Genomic DNA, 24934 nt, shown 5'->3' on the forward strand with positions numbered 1-24934 from the left:
CTATATCGAAAAAAAAGAGGCGTCTTGTCACGGTTCGCGCGGCTGCCCCCGTCGGAGGTTCGAATCCTCCCTCGGGCATGGGTGTGTGTATTGTCCTTAGTTTAATTAGTGTGTAAGCCTAGGGACCGATGTCCTCAGCAGTTTGGTCCCATAGTCCTTACCACAAATTTTCACTCTTTTAAATGTCATTGAACCTTTACTTAGTTTAGAGATGAAAGAAAACTTTGTTTGTATCTTCCTTTGAACTGTACGATTACGTAACTTTTCAATGTCTTTATTTATATAGTTCACAAGAGAATCCTGGTCAGCGAACTTGGCTTAGTTTCCTTCCAAAAATTATTAATTCCATGCTCGCACATATGTTTCGACTTGTCAGCATACCGCTCAACAGACACTTTGTAAAAGTTTTGTTGCAAATTCATGTTGAACACAATAATTTCGGCTTTATGTCTGTTGCAGTATATCACGACTGACTCACTAACTGAAACGTAGTGATTTCCCCAGTGCGGCAGAAAACTGCCCGAATGAATTCTGACACTTGAGCGACACTTGTCTCAAATCAGGGAATCCCGGTATGAACACACATAAAGCATGTGACAGAGAGGTTGTAAATATTGACCCGCCAGGGTAGCCGAGAGCGCTAATGCGCTGCTTCCTGGACACGGGTAGGCGAGCCGGCCCGGATCGAATCCACCCAGCGGATTAACGACATGGGCCGGTATGCCGGCCAGCCTAGATGTGGTTTTTAGGCGGTTTCCCACATCCTGCTAGGTGAATACCGGGCTGGTCCCCACGTTCCGCGGCCGGCCGGAGTGGCCGAGCGGTTAAAGGCGCTACAGTCTGGAACCGCACGACCGCTACGGTCGCAGGTTCGAATCCTGCCTCGGGCATGGATGTGTGTGATGTCCTTAGGTTAGTTAGGTTTAAGTAGTTCTAAGTTCTAGGGGACTTATGACCACAGCAGTTGAGTCCCATAGTGCTCAGAGCCATTTTTTGAACCCACGTTCCACCTCAGTTACATGACTCAAAGACATTTGAAAACGTTACCACTCTTTCCTGACTTAAACTAAACACAGACAGCTGGGGTACAGTGATTCCGTCCTGGGGGGGTATGGGGTGGCGGCAGGAGGGGCATCCGGCCACCCCTTTCCGTTAACCTTGTGTGGTGTACGTACTGTAAGACCTTCGGTACACACACCATCAGATTATTTGACTCGTCGCTCTAAGGAAGTAGGCGAGTGTCAGCAATATGTCTCGTGGTCTTATCGTGGCGTGTTTATCTTCTGCTGTTAGGTCAGACAATAGAAATGCCACTTGCACGCTTAGAGTAGCAGATTGACGGTGACCAACCTTAAACAGAACTTGATTAATTTTCACACACATTTATTATAATAATAACAAGCATAAACCTTACTTAACTTGATTCTGGATGCTATTTACAATTGACAATCTGAAGTTCCTTTGGTCTTGGTACGTTAATCTTATTCTCACATATCTCTGACACTTGACAAAGTGTCTATACATTTATCTTCATGGCTAAGTACAGGAATATGATAATGTTATTAGGCACAGACTGAAACTTGACTATAGACTGGTACAGACTAATGCAGACTGGTACAGACTGGTGCAGACAAATGCAGAGTGACTAATCGGAGGTCTTTACACTCGTTATAATACCTCGCGCGTTCATGTATCATTGCGCGAGTGTGATCCGCGAGGAGAAAAGGTTCTACGTTAGGAGCAATCTCATTGGCTGCGTTACATATTAATACGCGGATCGGCGGAAGCAGAATTTGGTCCATCTCTAAGGCAGCGCCATCTCGTAGTGCGGAGACGGACGAGCGCTGCGCCTGCGCTGTTGTGCTTAGCGGGGCGCGCTCTAGTGCGAAAGTTGTGTACGCGCTGACTACGCGGAACTATGTACACAACACCATGCCCCATCTGTTGTAACCCTACCGACCCTGCGGGAAAATGCGTAAGCGAAAGAAAGAGAGAAAGAGGAGGTTGTAATTGTAAATATTGGTGAGCACTTTAGTATTATCTGCTCAGGATTAATTACATAAGATAAAATATTGTCCATTTGAATAATTTATATTCTCCGAATTAAAAGTTGACTTGAGATTTTCATTGTCTCCCCTCCCTTTAAGTGAGATTTGGTGAGATTTAGGTGGACCCTCCCCCCCCCCCCCCCCCCCCCCCCGCCGATTTTGAGCTCACGTAAATTAATGGACGTCACATGACCGGGAAACTGTCCTATGTGGTCGCACCTTCGTTAACAGTCTGACCCTGAGCAGCGTTGCCAGACAAGCCATCAGCGTAACGAAGAGTGGCGGCGTCAGCGCAGCAGCAGAGGTTCCGGCAGCGGCAGCAGCAGCAGCAGCGCCAAGTGTTTGTTGCCGTCGCTTGTTTGCAAGCAGCGCGGCGTGACGAGATTGTTGGCCGTGTGCCCGGCAGGAGCAGGCACGGGGGCAAGGGACGCGGGCGGCGTGCGGTTCGGCGTTCCTGCGGCGCGCGTTGAGCGGTGCGTGGCGCGCGGTGCGTGGCGAGGCCGGGAAACGGCGGTCCACGGTCTGCAGGGCGGAGGCGGCGGCAGCGGCGGAGGCGGCGTGGGTGAATGCCGGGGGCCGCTCCAGAGCCCAGCGTCTGCACGGGGGCGGGGCCGCCCGGCGCTGTCCCGCCATGAAGGACAACACCCCCAAGAGAAGAGTATGCACCGGCTCAGCGCACCCCGCGGAAGGTGGAAACTCACCACTGCAAGGCGGGAACAGGCCTTTCTGTTTTTAAGAAGCTCCGATGTAGTCGCAATTACAGACAGTGACCCTGGAAAAACACAGGGCGTGTACACTTCTGACATCGTCAGCGTGCGGGCGACATGTAGTATTATGAACACTGAATAAATTCACAACTGCCAAGATCGCAAAAACCAGTAGATGACCGGTTTCGGTGATTCTCTGTGATCTATGATATAAACGTACACTACTGGCCATTAAAATTGATACACCAAGAAGAAATTCAGATGATAAACGGGTATTCATTGGACAAATACATTATACTAGAACCGATATGTGATTACATTTACACGCAATTTGGGTGCATAGATCCTGAGAAATCAGTACCCAAAACAACCACTTCTGGCCGTAGTAACGGCCTTGATAGGCCTGGGCATTGAGTCAAACCATTGAGTCAAACAGAGCTTGGATGGCGTGTACAGGTACAGCTGCCCATGCAGCTTCAACACGATACCACAGTTCATCAAGAGTAGTGACTGGCGTATTGTGACGAGCCTGTTGCTCGGCCACCATTGACCAGACGTTTTCAATTGGTGAGAGATCTGGAGAATGTGCTGGCCAGGGCAGCAGTCGAACATTTTCTGTATCCAGAAATGCCCGTACAGGACCAGCAACATGCGGTCGTGCATTATCCTGCAGAAGTGTAGAGTTTCACAGGCGTCGAATGAAGGGTAAAGCCACGGGTCGTAACACATCTAAAATGTAATGTCCAGTGTTCAAAGTGCCGTCAATGCGAACAAGAGGTGACCGAGACGTGTAACCAATGGCACCCCATACCATCACGTCGGGTCATACGCCAGTATGGCGATGACGAATACACGCTTCCAATGTGCATTCACCGCGATGTCGCCAAACACGGATGCGACCATCATGATGCTGTAAACAGAACCTGGATTCATCCGAAAAAATGACGTTTTTGCCATTCGTGCACCCAGGTTCGTCGTTGAGTACACCATCGCAGGCGCTTCTGTCTGTGATGCTGCGTCAAGGGTAACCGCAGCCATGGTCTCCGAGCTGATAGTCCATGCTGCTGCAAACGTCGTCGAACTGTTCGTGCAGATGGTTGTTGTCTTGCAAAAGTCCCCATCTGTTGACTCAGGGATCGAGACGTGGCTGCACGGTCCGTTACAGCCATGCGGATAAGATGCCTGTCATCTCCACTGCTTGTGATACGAGGCCGTTGGGATCCAGCACGGCGTTCCATATTAACCTCTTGAACCCACCGATTCGATAGTCTGCTAACAGTCATTGGATCTCGACCAACGCGAGCAGCATGGTCGCGAAACGATAAACCGCAATAGCGATAGCCTACAATTCGACCTTTATCAAAGTGGGAAACGTGATGGTACGTATTTCTCCTCCTTACACGAGGCATCACAACAACGTTTCACCAGGCAACGCCGGTCAACTGCTGTTTGTGTATGAGAAATCGGTTGTAAACTTTCATCATGTCAGCACGTTGTAGGTGTCGCCACCGGCGGCAACCTTGTGTGAATGCTCTGAAAAGCTAATCATTTCCATATCACAGCATCTTCTTCCTGTCGGTTAAATTTCGCTTCTGTAGCACGTCATCTTCGTGGTGTAGCAACTTTAATGGCCAGTAGTGTAGATCCGAAGATTGCAGCGCAGAATTCCCGAAAACGTTCATCTATAAAAATAAATAATTTTAGCGATCTTGGCAGTTGAGAATTCATTCGGTGTTCATACAGCGTGTGATTGTAATTACTGTGCAGCTGCTCATGGAGAACCGGTGTGGGTTGTAATTATAGTACGGTAGCGAAACTTCGTCGGTTTCCCAATGCTTTAATGGGGAGCCGATTTACGCTGGAAAAAAAAAGTTCCAATTTTAGCCACCAGGTGCAAATCTGGCGCTGTACACTGTATCGTTTGATGCGGCGTAACGTAAGTGAACAGTATGGCTATCGAGAAGAGAGGCAGTGCGCTGTTCGTGAAACTCTTTTACGTAAAAGGCATCAATTACAGTGCTGCACTGAGATTGTATCGCCGACTGAAAGGTGTCCGAGGAGAGGCCCGATGTAATTAAATAGTTTAAAGGAGATGATAATGTGAGAGTGGTGTGGCACATGGGCGAGGACAAGGTTGCTTCTGCTGTAACTGACCATGCAGCACGTGCCCCGGTTAGTGCTAGTAGTAGTGCAGTGTCACGAGGCACGTCCATACCACGGTCAACAGTGCGGGTAGTTTTGCGGTCTATATTACACTGGTACCTGTACAAGATCAAGACAGTGCAGCAACTGAAACCTCATCAACCACAGCAGCATTCTGAGTTTGCTCTTCGGTTTCTGGCACGGATCGAATTTGATGGCGTCTGGTCGGGCGGTATTCTGAAAACTGACGAGGCGCATTTAACAGTACAGGATGCGGTGAATGCCACAGAATTGCTGAATTTTGGGTGCTGTTAAACTGAGCTTTGTCCGCAAGGAGCCACTGCGCTCGCCGTATGTGACTGTGTGGTGTGGATTCACAAACACCTTTATTCTCTTATTCTCAGTTCGCTCTTCTTTGACGAGAATACAAACAGAGGGCGTGTCAAGCGATTTTGCACGAAATCTGGGCACGTGATCCCTGCTTTGGAAGAGCGCGACTGTGGGGAAACCACTGTTTTATGCTAGATGGGGCAGTACCTCATGTCGCTCGTCTAGTGAAAGATCTGCTTAGTGTAACCTTCCACGAATATGTTATTTCCAGAGGTTTCGCAGATGCATGGCCTGCAAGGTCGCAAGTTCTGAATCCAAGGGACTTTTGGCAGTGGGAATATCGGGAAAAGTTCGTTCTCTACCTGATCTGAAGGCCAGTACATAGGAACACATTGCTCACATTCCATGGGAATTGCTTCGAGTAACTGTTGATCACGAGGTTTTACAGAGGCTGCATCTCATGGACGTGTCCGGTTGTCATACTAAACAAACTGTGTACGCGGCTGTTAATACTTAAATCGAAATTATGCCTTTCTCACTTGTGTCACATTGTCTGCCTACGTCCCGTTCCTATTCCGTGACATATGGAAACATTTCTATACGTTTTTCTTGATTCACAGCCCCAGTTTTGCACCTTATGGCCAAAAATTGGAACTAACTTTTCCCGGCGTAAATCGCTTCAGCATTAACGAATGGGAATAACTACCAAGTTTCGTTATCATTCGATAATTGTAGCCCACGCAGAATCCTTGTAAGTAGCTGCACTTCAATTACAACCAGCCGATACAATTTCTTCCTTTAATTTTAGTCCGTGACCACAAACAATTAAAGATGGAAATAAATATCCTGTTGAATCAGCGATCATTGTGAATATTTTATGAATAAAACAGTCTAGATCCCTTCATATATGCCTTCACTTACAGCGTTCTTTCCGCTACTGCCAACATCAGATCAAAACACAGAACTTGTAAACAAGGTGGAACGTCAGTATCACTAAAACCTATGCAGCAACTGTCCGAAGTTCAATTTTAGACCATCCACGGGACATTTTCAACAGCGCATTTCCATATTTGCAATGACTACTCGTTGTGAAATGATCTGTTATAGGAGGCGCATTCAACAACTGAAGAGACAAATTGTTGTAAAAAAGTAAGTGTAATTTTACAAAATGAGACTTTTAATATTTCTCAAAATAATCCACACCACTATGAATACACTTGTTTCAACTATGAACAAGGTTTTTTTGTATACCGAATGCAAAGAAGTATTCGTCTTTTGTTTGAGCCACTTTCCCACAAGTTCTTTCACCAGACAAGTCAAAATCGGAGGAATCCAAATCTGGAGCGTAGGGAGGATGAGGTAGTATTTCCCAACCACAGTCGAAATGAAGACTTTTTTTTTTTAGAGGGGGGAAAATTTGTATGATCGTGCCCTCTCCAAATTTTCTACAGAAAACAAAGAGGTTTTCTTAATCTGGTATCATACCAAACAATGAGAAAATTGTCGAGGCTATTAAGTCTGATACCTGTGCTGTAAAGAATCTTCTCCTCTGTGTTTGTGGAACAGGAGAATATCTGGGGGAGGGGGGGGGGGGGAGCGCCTTCAGCAATGTAGCCGCCCTCTCCTCCCCCCCCCCCCCTCCTTTCCCAACCAGCCGGGATTCTCGACTGCTCCCTAACCATTTCTTCAACGGTTTGTTGGGTCAGCTGGGCGGTGTGAGGGCAAGCATTGTCGTGCAGCAATATCGCGCCTTTTCGATATAGACTCGTGACGACTTTCTTTTGCTGGTGGCTTCACTTTGTTCATCCGAATATCTGAGTAGCAGGCATCGTTTATTGCACGCTGATCTTGTCGTCAATGCGGGATCCAACCGAAGGAGTTGACACTCCAGCTGGCCGGCCAGGAGGTTGATCGTCAGTCACTGAGGCTCGACCCACTTTTAAAAATCTACCCACTTCTAAAATTTTTCGTAGTTCCAGAAATCGGATCATTGAACGTTGTTAAAATAATGTGGAAACTTCAAGCGGACGCTCGATTGTTAAATGCAATATTGCGATTGTAAATAAAACTATTTTTGTCCATCCGATATTCTTAGCTCATCCCAGTGATGCTAACCGAAAGTCATGAAAGTATGAAACTCTTCGGCAAACTCTGTCATTTCTACATCAGTGGTCTCTTCAGTTATTGTCTGTCCCTCGTAGTATACCACGTGGTATAAACAGCTTATTTTCTGCCTTACAATGTAAACAGTAAAACACTTCAGTGTTAGCTGCAAGACAGAGAACCTGGTACACTTTAATAGAATATTTCAGAATGAGCCATCATTGCAGTTGTGGAATATGCGGCTGAATGTGTTTTATGTCCCGTGTAAGATCAGAAATTGACCGAAATCGGCACTTAAAAATAAAATAGCTAGTACAGCTGTACTCTATTTATTGGAGGTCCTAACAACTCTGCCTCTTGGTACAGATAGAGGTGTAGCTTTAAGAATCTCTGCAGAGAAAAACAAATTTGCCACCGACATAAAACTTCCACCAAAATGTTGAATAGAAATATTCGTTAAGTTAAAATATCTATAAAAGACAATTCGAGAAAAATCTGCTATAAGCGGAAGAATATACAAAATGGAAAGGGCATAGGGTCAAGATAAGCGAAAACAGGACATTACAAGATAGTAGTGGAATTAGAAAGCCTCTAAGCAAGTCATTGCCTTGCATTCAACTATAAATTAAGCTAACCAGAAATACTAGAAAGAAGAATTATGAAGAAAATTAATTTTCTAATATGAAGCAAAGAAGTCTGGAAATTACGAAGCAATGATGAAATTAGAAGATGCAGGTGAAAAGTTCGCTGAATGGTCTCAGGAAACAAAAGAAACAAGAGTTACAAACAAAATTACTTTAATGGGCCTCAAAGTAATCACCATTAGAAAGAACACACTTATGATATCGGCTGTAAAGCTACGGGAAACGGTCAGCAAACACTTATTTTGGAATCGCTCAAAGCATCGTGGTCCACAACATCTGCGAATTTTTATGAACAACTGTGCTTACACTGTCTTTGTTTATCTCCACCTCATTCTCAAAGACTCCCGCCGATCACGCGCAAGCATCTGTCGCACTCGTTCGACGTTGTCTAGATTGTGTATGTTGACCTGAACGCGGCTCATCCTCTACTCGTCCTTTCCGTTTCTGAAGTGTTTAAACCACTCAAACGAACACTTTTTACTCTCTGCTTCAACACTGTACACTTACACTAACTTTCCTTGAATATCCGGTGTTGTTTCCTACATTATGAAGCATAATATGCTATGATTCTTGAGTTTCTCCCGGCGTATTTGATAATCAAAATATTACGAACAAACGGAGGGAGTCGCCATGGGTAGCCCACTCTCACCGGTGGTAGCGAATTTGTACATGGAGAACTTCGAGGAGGAAGCCCTGTCGTCATCCGTATGGAAACCTACTTGCTTTTTCCGTTACGTGGACGACACGTTCGTCATCTGGCCACATGGTATGGATAAACTCCTTGACTTCCTTACACATCTAAACTCCATACACCCCAACATCAAATTCACTATGGAGACTGAAACGGAGGGTAAATTACCTTTCCTTGACGTCTTGGTCAAGAGAAGGGCTGACGGCACCCTAGGTCACGGGGTGTATCGGAAGACTACGCACACTGATCTGTATTTGCACGCAGACAGCTGTCACCACCCTTCACAGAGGAATGGGGTACTTAAAACTCTAGTACATAGGGCGCGCACTATCTCTGACGCAGAGAGTCTACCCCAGGAATTGGAACATCTGAGAACTGTATTTCGAAAAAATGGGTGCTCAGAGTGGCAGATTCAACGTGCTCTCCGCCCAACCACTGCAGCACAACCTGTTGAGATGGATGAAGTCACGAGGGAGGAGGTAGACACTGCATTTATTCCATACACAGGCGCACTCTCGGGGAAAATCGCCCGCATTCTGAAGAAACACCGGGTCGGAACTGTGTTTTGTCCTCCAAATAAAACTCGTGCACTGGTGGGGAGCGCCAAAGATGACCTCGGTTTGAGGAAGGCCGGCGTGTACTAGACTCCGTGTCAATGTGGCAAGTCATATATTGGTCAGACGATGCGTACCGTCGAGGATCGATGCCGTGAACACCAGAGGCACACTCGACTGATGTATCCGAGCAAGTCGGCCGTCGCTGAACATTGCTTGTCGGAAAATCACGCCGTGGAGTATGACCGCACGAGGATTCTGGTACAGACGTCGAGATACTGGGACAGCGTTGTTAGAGAGGCCATCGAAATTCGCACCAATGACGACCTCATAAACCGTGACTGTGGTTATAATCTTAGCAAGGCTTGGGAACCAGCGATTGGGTTAATCAAGAGTAAATCGAGCAAACGTATAGTTGTGACGACCACGGCGGACAGAGCCATCACACCGACGTCATCTCAGACGCCGTCGCAATCTGTTCCACCGCGCGACCGTGGCGCGGGGCGCGGACGGCGGAGGGAGCGCGCCGCGGGCGGAGGGTATTTAAATCGGCCGCCGGCGCGACCGAACCCAGTTCCCTCTGAGCAGCCATAGCGTACGGATCTCCGTGCCGGCACGTTCACAGGAGCTCAGTCCGCCAGTTCACCTGATGATGGCGACATGTATGATCGCCGAAATATTGTGCCCGTTGGACACTATAGACCGGCAGCATACCCGTGGATATTTTGATCATAATATGTTAACGCGTTGCTCCATTTTGCAATGCCACTAATGCGATAGATGCTTGCGGATGATCGGCTGTTGTCTTTGAGAATGAGAGAGAAAGAGTTAAAGACAAGCACAGACAGTCTAAGCTCTGTTGTTAACGATCATTCGCAGACGCTGCGGATAACCAACAAGTAGTGACTACAGTGCTTCGATCGATTCCTCAACAAGTGTTTCCTGACGATTTGCAACGGCCTTACAGCCGGTATCAGAAGTGTGTTGTGGCTAATAAAGATTACCTTGAAGGTCAGTAAAGGTATTTTGTTTCTAACTCTTTTCTCCGTTATTTTCTGAGACCATTCACCAAACTCTACAGACGCATCTTTTGTGCCAAATTATACAATAAAATAGCAGAAACGACAAGGAAAGAAGCCTGCAATTATTTGAGCATATATAAAGGACGAAAGACAGTAAGATGACAAATCAGATTTTCAAGTATCTATGGGAATAGAAATTAACAAACTGGATCAGAGAAGTTAAAAACACTTAGAAATACTCAAAGAAAGGGTGAGAGAAAGAAAAAGGTGGAAGTTGTAACAGATTAAATGTAAAGTGATCAAAAGAAATAAAAATTTGCCATGTTGGAAAGATGAAATAAATACTGGAGGAAAAGAATCGAGCAGATGAGACGGAACTGAGTCACGTAATCTACAGAAGGGCAAGGGTCCTTAATTATCCGATTAAGAAGAAACCTAAACGAACGGAGTTCAAGTACCAACCACAAAACAGTGAAATTTTACTCAGACATTATCGTCTGAAGCCGTTGTGTGTGATACTTTTAACCAACACAGAGTAATGACTGCAGTGAGATAAAGTTTCCATCTTCCGCGTAGTGCTTGCTCTGATCCCTTTGGGCGTGGTATTTTGCAAACTAGCTCTTGCTTTCGCATTGCGTAACGTCTTTAGCTCTGCGCTCTAGGCTTCACAGCATTTACTAACCGCAAGCTGCCTCTATAATGCTACTAATCTGTTTTAAGCACAAGAAGCCAGACAAACACGTGTCAGAGATAGAGGCTGGAGAAAGCAGGTCCCAGCTGTGGACCAGAGGACAGAACCAATCCCGGAACCTGTATAACCTGTTGGCTGCGTACCTTCACTTTCGTCAGCACGTGTCGACAAATATAGTTTTCTCTTTTTATATTTTTAGATCCTGCAGGATGCTGTTTTTCTTTATTCCGATTCGCCCGGAATGCTTGCTGCGAGAACTGTTGTATGATATATTTAGGTGTATGTAAAGCGCGATGTTGCTGTTCACGAAGTAAAGAAGACGAATTTTTCGTTACTTACGACACACATCAGTTTATATACTGTTCCACTCGCCACGAATATTTCAGCCTTTTGGCGAATGTTATGGTGATAGCGACACGCAAGGAACCGGTGATGGGAGATTGCGAAGAGAATGCAGCGCGACACTGAGTCTGGCCTCAGTCTCTTCTTCCAACAGGAATATACAATTCACGGTACCTGCGGTTAACGTTCCAGCAGACTGGAAGTTTTGAATACGAAAAATAGGAATAATATCGCTCACATTTTTCTTTGACTACATCGCCTGTCTCCTGACGAGCTTATTCATGTTACGATGGACTACGTAACTCAAAGCTTAAATCCATGAAACGCGTCCTATCATGCAGATCGAAGAATAAAAGCAGGATAAGCATTTAGCGTCATAGAAATGTAATGCGAATTGCATGTTAGAATCGCTCTTTCCATTTATTAAGTTTTTAATATTGGTTGTAGTGAATATCAAAGGCAAAAGAGAGAAAGAGTATGATGAGGAGATGAACGACTGAAATCGGCGAAACCTGTGTTATAAGCATATCTTTAACTCTATAATGCGTGATCGTGGAAAGATGAGCAATCCGTTTTGCGCGTCAGAATTAACTTTGCAGTAAAATGATGCTTATAAATCGGCATCGGACTTCGTTAGCCTGCAGCTGAATGAAGATAGGTTCGTTTTCTGCAACGTGTTTGGAGCACTTAAGACTGTGACAGTGGCGGCCGATCCATCGCGTCATCGTGTTAAGAAGGCAAACAACGACTATTGGCTGAAAATATTAAAAATTATGAGATGAGGACAAGGAATTGATTAAATAATAAAAATCAATAAAGTAAATATTTATTTTAATGTAATTCAGCTTGTTTAAAATAACATCATAAGACACCACCTTTCATTCCATTCGTTCACTGAGACGTCTACGGCGGAAGGGAGTGCAAGACAGTATTGAGAAATTATCATTCGTCCTAAAAACAAATTCGGAGCGAAAACAAGTCATAAGACGCATCTCTGAGATCGGGAATCTCTGATGATGACGATAAATTGTGGAATTACAAATTGACTTGCGTGCATTTATCGTCAAATTAGTTATAAAGAGGAAAAAACACGAAAAACAAGACTTTTAGCGTAGCGTAGGTACATCAGTAGGAATTGGTGTACAGACTAAACTCATTTACGCATGAAAACGTTCCGACTTATGCCTAAATATTCGAAGTGTATAGTTCCAAAATGAAACCTACAGATTAGCGTAAATTTCTCCACGGTAGTTGAATCCCTCTGTTGAAAGTTTGGTTAAAATAGGACCTATAAAAGAGTGTGAATCGCAGCGGCTAAGTAAATATTATCGAAGTGCAGATCATTTCCTGTATCTTGCACTGAATGGGCGATTAAATGCGTTTCTTTCCAACTTGTTCCCTCACAACGATAAAATTTGTGTGTTCGTACTGCTACAATTATACAGTTCCGAAGACCACAGATGTTTTTGACAGCTCTTTTCTGAAATAAAAGGAAACTAAAAGAGGTAGAAAATCAGTAAAAAGGATGTAACACGACGGTAATAAGCAATGTAAACAAGATTTCGTATTTCAGTTTCAGTAGTATTAGAGTGTTCTACAGTGTAAAGCAGTGTCTCAGTTGATGTTAAAAGATTGAGGACACTGTTCCACCATAGAAGGATCTGAAATGCTGAGAAGAAATCGAATACGGAACCACAAACAAGATGAATAACATTTAATCCACATATGTAAACCGTCGACCGTCTATCTGATGTAGAGATTTGCGTGTGAGTGCAGGAAGTAAATTTTACTTGAAAAAAATTGCAAGAAATTGCGAAAGTCCACCTTACAGTAAGTAACAAATTTCAGACATTTGCATCAGTAGTGCTTCGTCTTTGGTGAATCTAGAAACTCCGCACTTCCCACGTTTTCCTGAACGCCGAGGATCAGTAAACACGGCGTCTCCAGCAAACGAGCTTCTTTGACTGGAAACGGCTGAGCGACCTTGGACGGAATCCAGGGTAGAAGCGCGCCGGCAGAAGGCAAAGGAATTCTATGGATGTTTCATTCCTCACCTGCGCTGCTGGTCTCTTGCAACTGACTTTCTCAACGCAGCGATGACCAATAAACGAATGCAAGGCCTAATACATTAAAACAAGCACTCGTATGAACCGAGGTGTGAATTTGGCTACAGAATAGATGTACAGTTAATGTTTGTGTAATTTATTGCAACCCACCGCCATAGCAGACTTCACTAATATATTCTAGTGTGCTGATGCTACAGCCGGGGTTGGTGGAGCGGTTCTAGACGCTTCAGTCTGGAACCGCGCGACCGCTACGGTGATGTCTCTGTTGATGTTGAGACTGAGGACACTGTGTGTGATGTCCTTAGGTTAGTTAGGTTTAAGTAGTTCTAAGTTCTAGGGGAGTCCCCTAGTGCTCAGAGCCATTTTGTGCTGATGCTCGTTCACTGGTGAATACATTTTCTTTGTCAGATTGTGGCCATTAATCAAAGAACTGGAAATGTGGTTTCCCCCTTAGTGATGGAGCAAGATGAAATTTTTCACAGCGTACAGACACAATTCAAGACGATGATTTGCCATATTGGCGGCATTGTGTTTTCGTCATAGTGTTATGCCTTTAATAAATAAGTTGTTCTGTGGGCATGTTGTGATGCTCGCTACTGTCGAATATCTTAATTTTCAGTAACGATCACATATACAAAGAGATGTTACATACGAAGTGATACAGCTGCCCCTACCTCTGAGTTTTATGCAGCCTACAGTATCTTCAAATACCATACGCAGGATTTTTATGTTCTCTCGCTCGCTGTGCAGAAACTATTATTTCTACAGAAAAAATGAGTAGCACCTTCTGTAGGAAATTTAATGTAGTTAAATTTTGTATTGGAATAATTTTCGCTGGAGGCCAAGATTTTCCGAGTTATTCAAGATAAATGAATTTGAATTTCACTGTTGTAGGTTTTGCTCGAATAATTCGAAAACTGCTGCCTCTATCGAAAAACACAGTCCATCACAAAATTTAATTATATTAAATTTCCTTCAGAAAGGACTTTTTCATTTTTTTTTCTGTAGGACTAACAGTTTGCACGTAGCGAGCGAGAGAATATGAAATCTTACATGTGGTATTTGAAGACATCGTGGGCTGTATAAAACCCAGCATCAGTGGCAGCTGCATCATTCCGTATAGCATACGCTGTACTTCATATTAACTTTAATAACATAGTGCAAAATAGTGTTGAGATGTGCCACAAAACGATAACAGATGTAATTTCATCACAGCGAAACAGAAGGCATACGATGTGGACCTAATGAAACCCCTGGCGACTCGACAACTACAGATATTTTAGTTAATAGTCTTAGTAACGTAAATTATTTTAAGTGTTTTTGTATGCTTTTCTGCGTGTGTAATAGCGCTGCTAACACAGGATGGATCGTAAATAAATAAATATCGTAAGTTTCATAACAAGAATTCATTTCGGCAGGCTGGGGTATACACACATAACAAAGTTCGACCTCGGGAAACCAACCAAGCAATAAGACACTACTAAAAACAGTTCCTCAGTAATGCGAACAGTCTCGTTTGCATTAGTCTGGTTTGAGTAAGTCTGTGAGGCACGATGGGGAGCTCAATTAGTGAATCACTGTCTGCACGTGTCGGCGTTCAAGTACACAGATCCAGCTTGTTGCTTATGATGGATACCGTGTATCGGGTTAGTGGAGAGTCCGAGTAAACCACAGTCCGAGGACGCTCATCCTGATCGTTGCGGAAGAGCCCCTACGGTGCTTGGAAGGTAATGAGAAGAACTCGTCGTAAGATGAAACTTCGAGTCTTTCTGTCTTTCTGGCATACTCGGATGATGCAGTAGATAGAACACTGCCAGTAGAAGGGATGGATTATGCTTCGAGGGCCCTTTTGTCCACAGTTGTCCTAGAAATGTAAAATACACTCATGCTCCTAAATTAAGGATAATGCTGGTACATGGTGAAACAACGCTCTGGTGGGTGGTTTGCGGGTTTAAATCACCTCGGGGTATGACCATACGGTGCATTTGACCTGCGGTCGTCACACGGTGGCGCTGGTAGCAGTCCTCATACGCAGAGGTGTGTTGGTGCATGTCAGAGTACGGTACAGCGTGTAAGTGTGCAGACGTTTTCGGACGTGCTAATGGTGACTGTGTGTTGAAAATGGCTCAAAGAACACTTATTGATGACGTTATAAGGGGTAGAATACCAGGGCGACAGGAGGCTGGCCAAACACAGCAGGTCGTAGCACAGGCCCTCCGTGTGCCACAAAGTGTGATTTCAAGATTATGGCAACGATTCCAGCAGACAGGAAACGTGTCCAGGCGCTACAGTACGGGACGTCCACAGTGCACAACACCACAAGAAGACCGATATCTTACCATCAGTGCCCGCAGACTGCCACGGAGTACTGCAGGTAACCTTGCTCGGGCCCTTACCGCAGCCACTGGAACAGTTGTCTCCAGACACACAGTCTACAGACGGCTGAACAAACATGGTTTATTCACCCGGTGACCTGCAAGTTGCATTCCACTGACTCCTTGTCACAGGAGAGCACGTAAAGCCTGGTATAAAGAACACAGTACATGATCCTTGGAACAGTGGTCCCAGGTTATGTTCACGGACGAGTGACTCTAGCCGGGTTTTCATCTGGTGTGAACCAGAAACCATATACCAACCCCTTAATGTCCTTGAAAGGGACCAGTACGAAGGTCGTGGTTTGATGATGTGGGGTGGGATTATGATTGGTGCACGTACAAAATGGTTGAAATGGCTCTGAGCACTATGGGACTTAACATCTATGGTCATCAGTCATCTAGAACTTAGAACTACTTAAACCTAACTAACCTAAGGACATCACGCAACACCCAGTCATCACGAGGCAGAGAAAATCCCTGACCCCGCCGGGAATCGAACCCGGAAACCCGGGCGTGGGAAGCGAGAACGCTACCGCACGACCACGAGCTGCGGACAGTGCACGTACACCCCTGCATGTCTTTGACAGAGGAACTGTAACAGGTCAGGTGTATCGGGACGTCATTTTGCCTTTCCGCCTTTTCGGTGGTGCAGTGGGTCCCACCTTCCTCCTGATGGATGATAACGCACGGCCCCACCGAGCTGCCAATGTGGAGAAATACCTGGGACTTCAGGAGCTCCGAAAGGCACTGGTGCAAGAATGGGAGGCTATACCGCAGCAGCTGCTCGACCACATGATCCAGAGTATGCATGGTGATCATATGTCATATTGATGTCGGGGTACATGCGCAGGTAGCAGTGGCGTTTTGTAGCACATGTGTTTCGGGACAGTTTTCTCAACTTATCACCAATACCATGGACTTACAGGTCTGTGTCGTGTGTGTTCCCTATGTGGCTATGCTATTAGCGTCAGTTTTGTGTAGTGCCACGTTGTGTGGCACCACATTCTACAATTATCCTTAATATATGAGCATGAGTGTATATACTGTCTGACCAAAAGTATCTGGACAGCTATTCGTGGACGATAACATGGTCTGTGTTCACCTATCGCCTTTATGACGGCTTGAAATCTGCAGGGGACACTTTCAATGAAGTGTTTGAGTGTCTGTGGAGAAAAGGCAGCCTATTGTTACTGAAGAGCCCAACCCAGCGAAGATAGTAATGTTTGATGCTGGAGTCTGAAGCTAAGTCGACGAATTCATGCCAAAGGTGTTCCTTTGGAATCAGGTCTGGGCAGGCCAGTCCACTTCAAAAAAGTTTTTCTTCACAAACCACTGCCTTACACATGCTGCTTTATGACAAGGTGCATTGTCGTGCTGATAGAGTCATCGTCTCCGAAATGTTCCTCTACTCTACGCAGTGTACAATACAGTAAAATGTATTCTTGTTCTTCGGCATTTGGCGTTTCCAGATTCGCAACAAGGGGATCACACTCTAACAACGAGAAAGATGCCCATACAGTATCTCTGATGGCAGGTAGCAGTCTCCAGGCATTCGTCAGATCCAAACCATTTCCTCGTATTGCCACAGAGGAAAACCGTGGTTCAACGTTCTCGAATTATTCCTTAGTGGTCCACTGTCCAGTGGCGTCTCTTTCTACACCACCTCAAGCATCGCTTAACTTGGACTACACATATGTGTGGCTTATGACGAGCTACTCTAGCAATGTACCCCATTCTATTTAATTTCCTGCGCACACTCATTGCGATAGCTGGACAGCTGGTAGCGCTTTGGAACTACGTCTGATTCCTTTTGCTGGTTTCATCCGATGTTTTACAGTCGCCCTCCGTAATACTCGACGGTCCCTGTCCGTCAGTATATGGCATCTACCTGGACTCGGCTTAGCTGTGGTTGTTACTTCGCGTCTCCACTTCGCAATCACATCATTAAAACACCAGGAGGGCAAGAGCTGAAATATCCCTCATGCATTTAGCGCTCGGGTGACATCCAGTGACTCGTCCAAGTTCGAACTCACTGAGCTCTCCTCCCTAACTCAGTCTGTTGTTGGAACTTCTCTACTGACAGCATACTTCATTTTATACTGGAGGGTGTGCCTCTGATGACATGTAGTGGTCAATTGTGCATTACATGTAGATGTTCAGATTATTCTGATCAAATATTGTATAATTATACCGTAGTGCAGTCACTGTTATGAAACATCCTTGACGACATAAGCAACAGATACACTCTTACGCTGCACACTTGTTCTAATGTAACTGTAGCGCCGGAAGCAAATGAGCTGCTGGTGCTGGTGATCTATGGTTAAGATGGATAGTAAACAAGTGAAACAGTACCTCACCAAGCATCAATTCGTTCGGTGCCCTGTAACGTACCATTCTTCACTGTACCAGTGTGCTCGTCCTCTTGACTACTGTGGATGGATGCCAGGGACAATTTCTAGTATCTAGACGAAGGAGGCTATGTCCAGCCTGGAAATGATGGGTCAGTCATTCTATATTCCTTCTAAATGGGTTGTGATTGTGGCCAATTATGCTGACTTACGGGCTAGTCTCTTTCTCTTGATGGTTGGTGGTTTCCAGCGCATTTGAAACGTGTCTATCGTCCGTCTTAGAATCTTCTGGTGAGTCGCCCGAAGTCTCATTGGCGGTAGCGGCCACGAGCTCTTGGTGATGGATTTCATGGGAAACGTTATGGCATATCCAGGTTGATTGTCTACTGTGACACACTACCCAACCAATTTAAATAAGACTCACCAGCCCCGCTGTGACCTGCGAGACAGGATTAAACTACACAAATCAAAAGTCAATAATTAAAAGCCCTGTTCCTAAGCAACCTTCAGGGGCGACCAATGAGTTTCCGTTCGAAACCCGTACTGTCCAGATTCGGTTCGCACGCAACGCCACGCAGCACTATGTGTGCGATTCCGGCCGCGACCGACACGGCCGCGTCGAGGACGAGTCGGAAAGAGGCGTACCAGTTCATACCGTCTAACGAGGAGTGCAGCGGGGAGAAGGTGGTAAGTGTGCTAAATCGTTCGGAACGTTGCAGCAGTAGACCTCTGGTGCGAGTGCCTCGGAACATCATCTCCCCGCAGACGTGGAGTGGCTTGCTGGGAGTCGCTGAGTCGCAGAGGGAGCAGGAAGCGCCAGCTATAACACGGACACTGCGCATGCGCAACGTGACTTAAAATAGCACCGTGGTGCGCCAGGGACTTTCCTTGAACAGAGTACTGCACTCCCCAAAGCGTTGTGCATTGCACTGACGTTGTGCGGGGATCCCCCGCTACAGAGGAACCACAAGTCCTTGCATCCTGCTGCCTGCTACAATAGCGATCAAAGGTATTTTGTAAAAAGCAATAGTTACAACTACAGAAACACAAGTGTGTAATAGGAAAAACTGCCAGTGAATAATTTATAACTATGTAATTATAATCAATTTAGTGCAGAGCTACGTTTACGACGAGCATCCCAAAATAATGCAACATATTTTTTTCTCGGCCAATTTCGATTGAAAAAATGCTTTGTTGTGGGACATCGTGTGGAATATTCCCGCATCCGCCGCTATAATTACATGAAGTTCCGATAGGAGGCAGCACTATACATAGCTTCGAAAATGGCATCTGTAACGGACGCGCGTTCCGAGCAGAGAGGTTTCTTTTGGCGGAAAACCAGAGAGTTTTCATAGGAGGTTGCAGAACGTCTACGGAGACCTGGCTGTGAACAAAAGCACGGTGAGTTGTTGAACGAGGCGTCTGTCATCCTCGCAACAAGATCGAGCAAATCTGTCCCATCCGGCCGGCCGCACATAGCTATGACTCCTCAAATCTTAGAACATGCGGACTCTCTCAGGTGATCGACGAATCACAATCGAACACCTCGCTGCTCAACTGGATGTCTCTATTGGTAGTGCTGACTCACTCGTCCACTAGCTGGCGTACACAGACGTGTGTGCCAGTTGTGTTCCTCGCCGACTAACAGAAGATCGTAAAGAGCAACGAAAGACCATCTGTGCGGAGTTGCTTGCGCGTTACGAGGCTCACCGTGACGATTTTTTGTCGAACATCGTCACAGGCAGTAAAACACGGATTCTCCACTTCGAACCGGAAACAAAACGGCAATCCACAGAAAGACGCCACACCACCTATCCTCAGAAGAAAACGTTCAAAGCAATTAAAGTCAAGGCGATGGTCTTCTAGGATTCTGAAGAGGTTGTTCTGGTTGATGTGGCTCTGAGCACTATGGGACTTAGCTTCTGGGGTCATCAGTCCCCTAGAACTTAGAACTACCTAAACCTACCTAACCTAAGGACATCACACACATCCATGCCCGAGGCAGGATTCGAACCGGCGACCGTAGCGATCGCTCGGCTCCAGACTGTACCGCCTAGAACCGCGCGGCCACTCCGACCGTCCTGGTCGATGTCCTCCCCCATGGTGCAACGATCAACTATGAAGTGTATCGTGTTGCCCACAGGAAATTCAAGAAACGACTTCAGCGTGTCCGTCACCACAAGAATGCAAACGACCTTCTCCTTCTGCATAACAACGCAAGGCTTCACACACGCCTGCACACCCGAGAGGAGTTCATTAAACTTATTGGACCGTTCTTCCTCATCCACCCTAGAGCCCGGATCTCGCTTCTCCTATGTGTCTGGCCCATTGAAGAATGCACTCCGCGGGAAGCAGTAGGTGGACGAGGGGGTGGTTTCTGATGCAGTACGACGTTGGCTCCCACGTCCACCAGTAGAGTGGTACCACGCGGACGTACAGGACCTCCTCCCAATAAGGTGGTGTAATGCTGTGGCATGGAACGGAGATTACGTTGAAAAATAACGTTCTGTAACCAACGGACTGGGGAATAATATCGTTTATTGGAATCCTCAATAAAACGAACCTGCCTTCAGAAGAAAATATGTTGCATTAGTTACTGAATGCCCCTCGTAGTTAAAAATTTATCTTACAGCAAAAGAGAAATAACAGTTCCTCTGGCGCAGTGGCTAGCACACTGGATTCGCGTTCAGGAGGACGACGGTTCAATCCCGCGTCCGGCCATCCTGATTTAGGTATTCCGTGATTTGCCTAAATGGCTCCAGGTAAATGCTGGGATGGTTCTTTTGAAAGGGCACGGCCGACTTCCTTCCCTAATCCGACGAGACCGATTACCTCGCTGTTTGGTCTCCTCCCGCAAAACAACCGAACCGAACAGTTCTTCTGGCTCAAAAGAAATTTGTAGCTCTTTTTGTATCCCGTCTGGAAGGCGGCGCGTGGGTCTGCTCCTGAAATTTGACAAAGAGGCCGAATGAAAGGAAGCGAGTAGGAGCAGGTGAGGTAAAGCTTTCGGTACTGCAAATAAAGTAAAAGTGGTTTTACTATAGAATAAACATATGTAAAAATGTTACATAACTTTAGGTGATGAGCACGTAGGTGTGCAGCCAAAGTCCAGATAAGAAAGTCTCAATAGCAAGTTAAGCTAAAGCGATGGTTCTCGGCCGTCTGCTCTTCATGAACTGCGCGAAACTGGAGCGGCGCTCGTAGAGCTGCGCAGCGTCGGCTAGAGGGCGCTGTGGTCGGCGAAGATCTACCACTCTCGTAGTGCCGACCTACGCTGTGGCACCGGAACTATCGATACCACAGGTCTAAGTAGGGAAGAATAAAACAAAACCATTTTGAAATACGAACAACAGATCAGGATTTATTTGCATGTCCGTGGACTTTGATCACAGCTGCATATCTGTTTGGTACTGAATCCATAGGCTTTTGTGATACATCGTCGGCCGAGCGGTTCTAGGCGCTTCAGTCCGGAACCACGCGACTGCTATGGTCGCAGGATCGAATCCTGCCTCGGGAATGGATGTGTGTGATGTCCTTAGGTTAGTTAGGTTTAAGTAGTTCTAAAGTTCTAGGGCACTAATGACCTCCGATGTTAACTCCCATAGTGCTCAGAGCCATTTGAACCATTTTTTGTGATACATAAAGTGGGAGTTTTGACCATTCGTCCAGTAAAGCAGCGGTAAATTGATCCTTGTTTGAGTTAATACATCAGAGAGGTGTTCTGTTGGATATAGATCCTTGCTCCGGCTTGGACACTCCAAATTTTTGATTTTTCTCTCTGAAAATAATGTTTTTAAATGACCGGAAGAGTTTTTTGAATCATTGTCCTGCTGAAATGTCCAATTACGTGGCATATTCTTTTTCCCATGTGGAATTATATTCTTTTCTGAAAAACGATCCATTTTTGCCTTCTACGAGGGTTGGAACTTAAATAGTGTCAACTATTTATTCACAACCGATACAAAAGAGTTAGATGCTTGCACCTGTTACTGTCCTTCAAAGTAGTCACCAGCGTTGTGTAGAACCCGTTGCCAGCGATGTGGAAGGCGTAGTACACCGTTAGTCGTATTCGTTTTTGGAGCATCACCTGCGACCAGCTCTGCGAAAGTAGCGGCGACACTTTCTGCACAACCCATCCATCATTTTGCACGGCAATGCGCGGGCGCATACAGCGCAAGCTGTGGCTGCTCTGCTCAGTCGATGGGACAGGGAAGTACTGTACCATCTTCCATATGGTTCAAATGGCTCTGGAACTTAACATCGTAGGTCATCAGTCCCCTAGAACTTAGAACTACTTAAATCTAACTAACCTAAGGACATCACACACATCCATGCCCGAGGCAGGATTTGAACCTGCGACCGTAGCAGTCGCGCGGTTTCGGACTAAAGCGCCTAGAACCGCTCGGTCACGGCGGCCGGCCATCTTCCATACTCCCCGGGCTTAAGTCCTTGTGACTTTGATTTGATTTCGAAGATGAAGGAACCACTTCGTGGCATTCGCTTCAGAACTGTTCCAGAGATTCTACAGGCAGTAGGCCGCTCCATTCGCACCATCAACAGAACAGGATCTGCTAACGATATACTACGTCTTCCACATCGCTGGCGACGGGTTCTACACAACGCTGTTGACTACTTTGAAGGACAGTAACAGGTGCAAACATGTAGCTCTTTAGCATCGGTTGTGATAAATAGTTGCCACTATTTAAGTTCCAACCCTCGTATTTGGAATAGAGGATCATGCCACGTCTTGAAAAGCCTCCCCACCCCACGACGCTTCCACCAACGTGCTTAATGATCAGTATTAGATAATTTTGTTACTCCTTTGATTTTTTGGTCGACGTATATACTGCACACCATCAGAAGAAAATACATTGAATTTACTTTCATCACTCCATAAACCCTTAGACCAATCCACAAATATGATTTTTCGTTGCATGCTCTATCCTGACCTCTTCCTTTTCTTTTTTTGAATTTGTGAGTAGTTTGTGTGGCGGTCGCTATCATCACCGGCTAACGGACGACCTTTTACAGTAGAGACATGTAAGTTCAGTCCATGATGCTGCTCCTGATCATCCCTAATTTATCGAGGAGATTTTCTTGCATCAGCAGCTGACTGCTTGGAAGTCATTCTGTTCTCCCTCCTTGTTTTTCGAGGACAACCTGATCTTAGCTTATTGGCTACTGCTCCTGTTTTTTGCCGTCGGCTCCACACACTTATTAGTTGTTGTGATGTGCCACAGTCTCTGGCAACGATAAACTACGACTTTCCCATCTTTAAAGCATGCAAAACTACTTGTCTCACGTCACCCGAGTGTTCTTTATGTTTTTGGATGCTTCTAGTTGTCTACACAAGTAAACACAGTCTGAATTCCTCAGTAACAATAGTTGATTAATACCGTACCGCCAAAGCAAATTTCAAAATACGATTGAGCTTACTATTGAACTAAAGGAATATATACCTACGTTGTTACTGTATGACGTTGCTTGTTTATTAGGTGTGTAACCGCAGCGGTTTCAAGACCTTAATGGAGTGACAGTTGTACACATTGCTGTATTGTGACTACATGCAAACAGTACCGACAACACAACACTGCGACTACGAAATACTTTTGAGTGGAACTGTATGAGCTTGCTAAGCTCGCACTCATAGAACGCTTTGTTCACTTTTTTGACGGTCATCATGGCTATCTTCAAGTTTAAAAACTACTTATTCACACAATCTTCAGTTGCACTTGCGGCCACGTGACCATTTTTTCGTGTTCTGTAAAATTAATTTAGACAGGCCTACCACAGACGAACTCATGTTTTTATACTGTTTTCCATGACTCTTATTATGTTACCGCACACTTCCATCACTTGCTATCAATCGGAGAAGTATTTGTCATGATGGCAGGTGTTATGCCTAGTGGTTTAATGTTATGTATGCAAATGAAGGCAACAACATTAAATACACAGAGTACGGACGTGACAACGATATATGTACATGTTAGATATTTTTAAAATTCTTACATGAGTTAATGCTCAAAATTTTGGCAGTACTCCATCTAAAAACGGCCATAGGTGAACATGGTGTCTTTCAAAAAAATTTGCATTACTGTTAAGTCCAGCCACGAAAAATTAATCTTTGTCAACTTATTCTGCCATACTTCCATGTTCGAGCAGCTGATCGGTTTTAGTTGATTCTGAGTGAAAAATAGAGATTGGTTAAAGGAAGTATTTAACGTCCGGTCGATATGGAGCTCATCAGAGACCTAGGGTAAATTAGATAAATTGGCCCTTCGTTTGCATCTAGTTTTTCAACCTTCAGAAAAGAGCCCAATGTTTATTGTTTCATAATTGTTATACAGTCGTGTCCACAAATTAAACGCAACTAAGGTGTTAGAAGACTTAAAGAACAAGGTAAAGCTTCATCGATAGACATTTAGTAGCCAAACGGTATAGAAAAGCTCAGAAAGCGAAGACACAAAGTAAGTAAAATAAAAAAAAGTCATGAAACGGAAACAATGGACGAAAATTATCTGTCCAACTAACAACATTTGTCGTGCTTTTTGAATGGGCTAGATAAAGAAAGTATAAGAAAAAAACCAGACAGTTCTTCGAGCACAACAAAACAACAGTGATCATGATTCCCTGCTAGTCCACATATCTTTAACAGTGATGTGTAATATTCTCTATGATGTAGCTTAAGACCTCCATTGGCAGCCGACCCCATTCCTGAGGACAAGCCGTGCGGAGATCTGAACATACCCATGGTAACGACTGTCGAACTGCAATTTAATTCCCAAGTGCATCCTAAACAGCTGAGTAGCGGGATGTTCATAGTATAGAGCAGCAACCATATATCATTTGATCTTGGTTACCTTCATTAAAA

The 24934-nt window shown here is 45.2% G+C and overlaps 1 protein-coding gene across 1 annotated transcript in view; it reads left to right on the forward strand.

The window, feature by feature from the left end:
* Positions 1–2504: 2504 nt before the first annotated feature.
* The window catches only part of LOC124606647 (rho-related BTB domain-containing protein 1), a 385021-nt gene continuing 362591 nt past the window's right edge, over positions 2505–24934 (forward strand). The window contains exon 1 of the mRNA XM_047138648.1: positions 2505–2706. Coding sequence (XP_046994604.1) covers positions 2680–2706 — 27 coding nt within the window. The 5' untranslated portion in view covers positions 2505–2679. The remainder of the gene's footprint in view (positions 2707–24934) is intronic.

This window comes from Schistocerca americana, chromosome 3 (assembly GCF_021461395.2).
Source record: "Schistocerca americana isolate TAMUIC-IGC-003095 chromosome 3, iqSchAmer2.1, whole genome shotgun sequence".
NCBI lineage: Eukaryota > Metazoa > Arthropoda > Insecta > Orthoptera > Acrididae > Schistocerca > Schistocerca americana.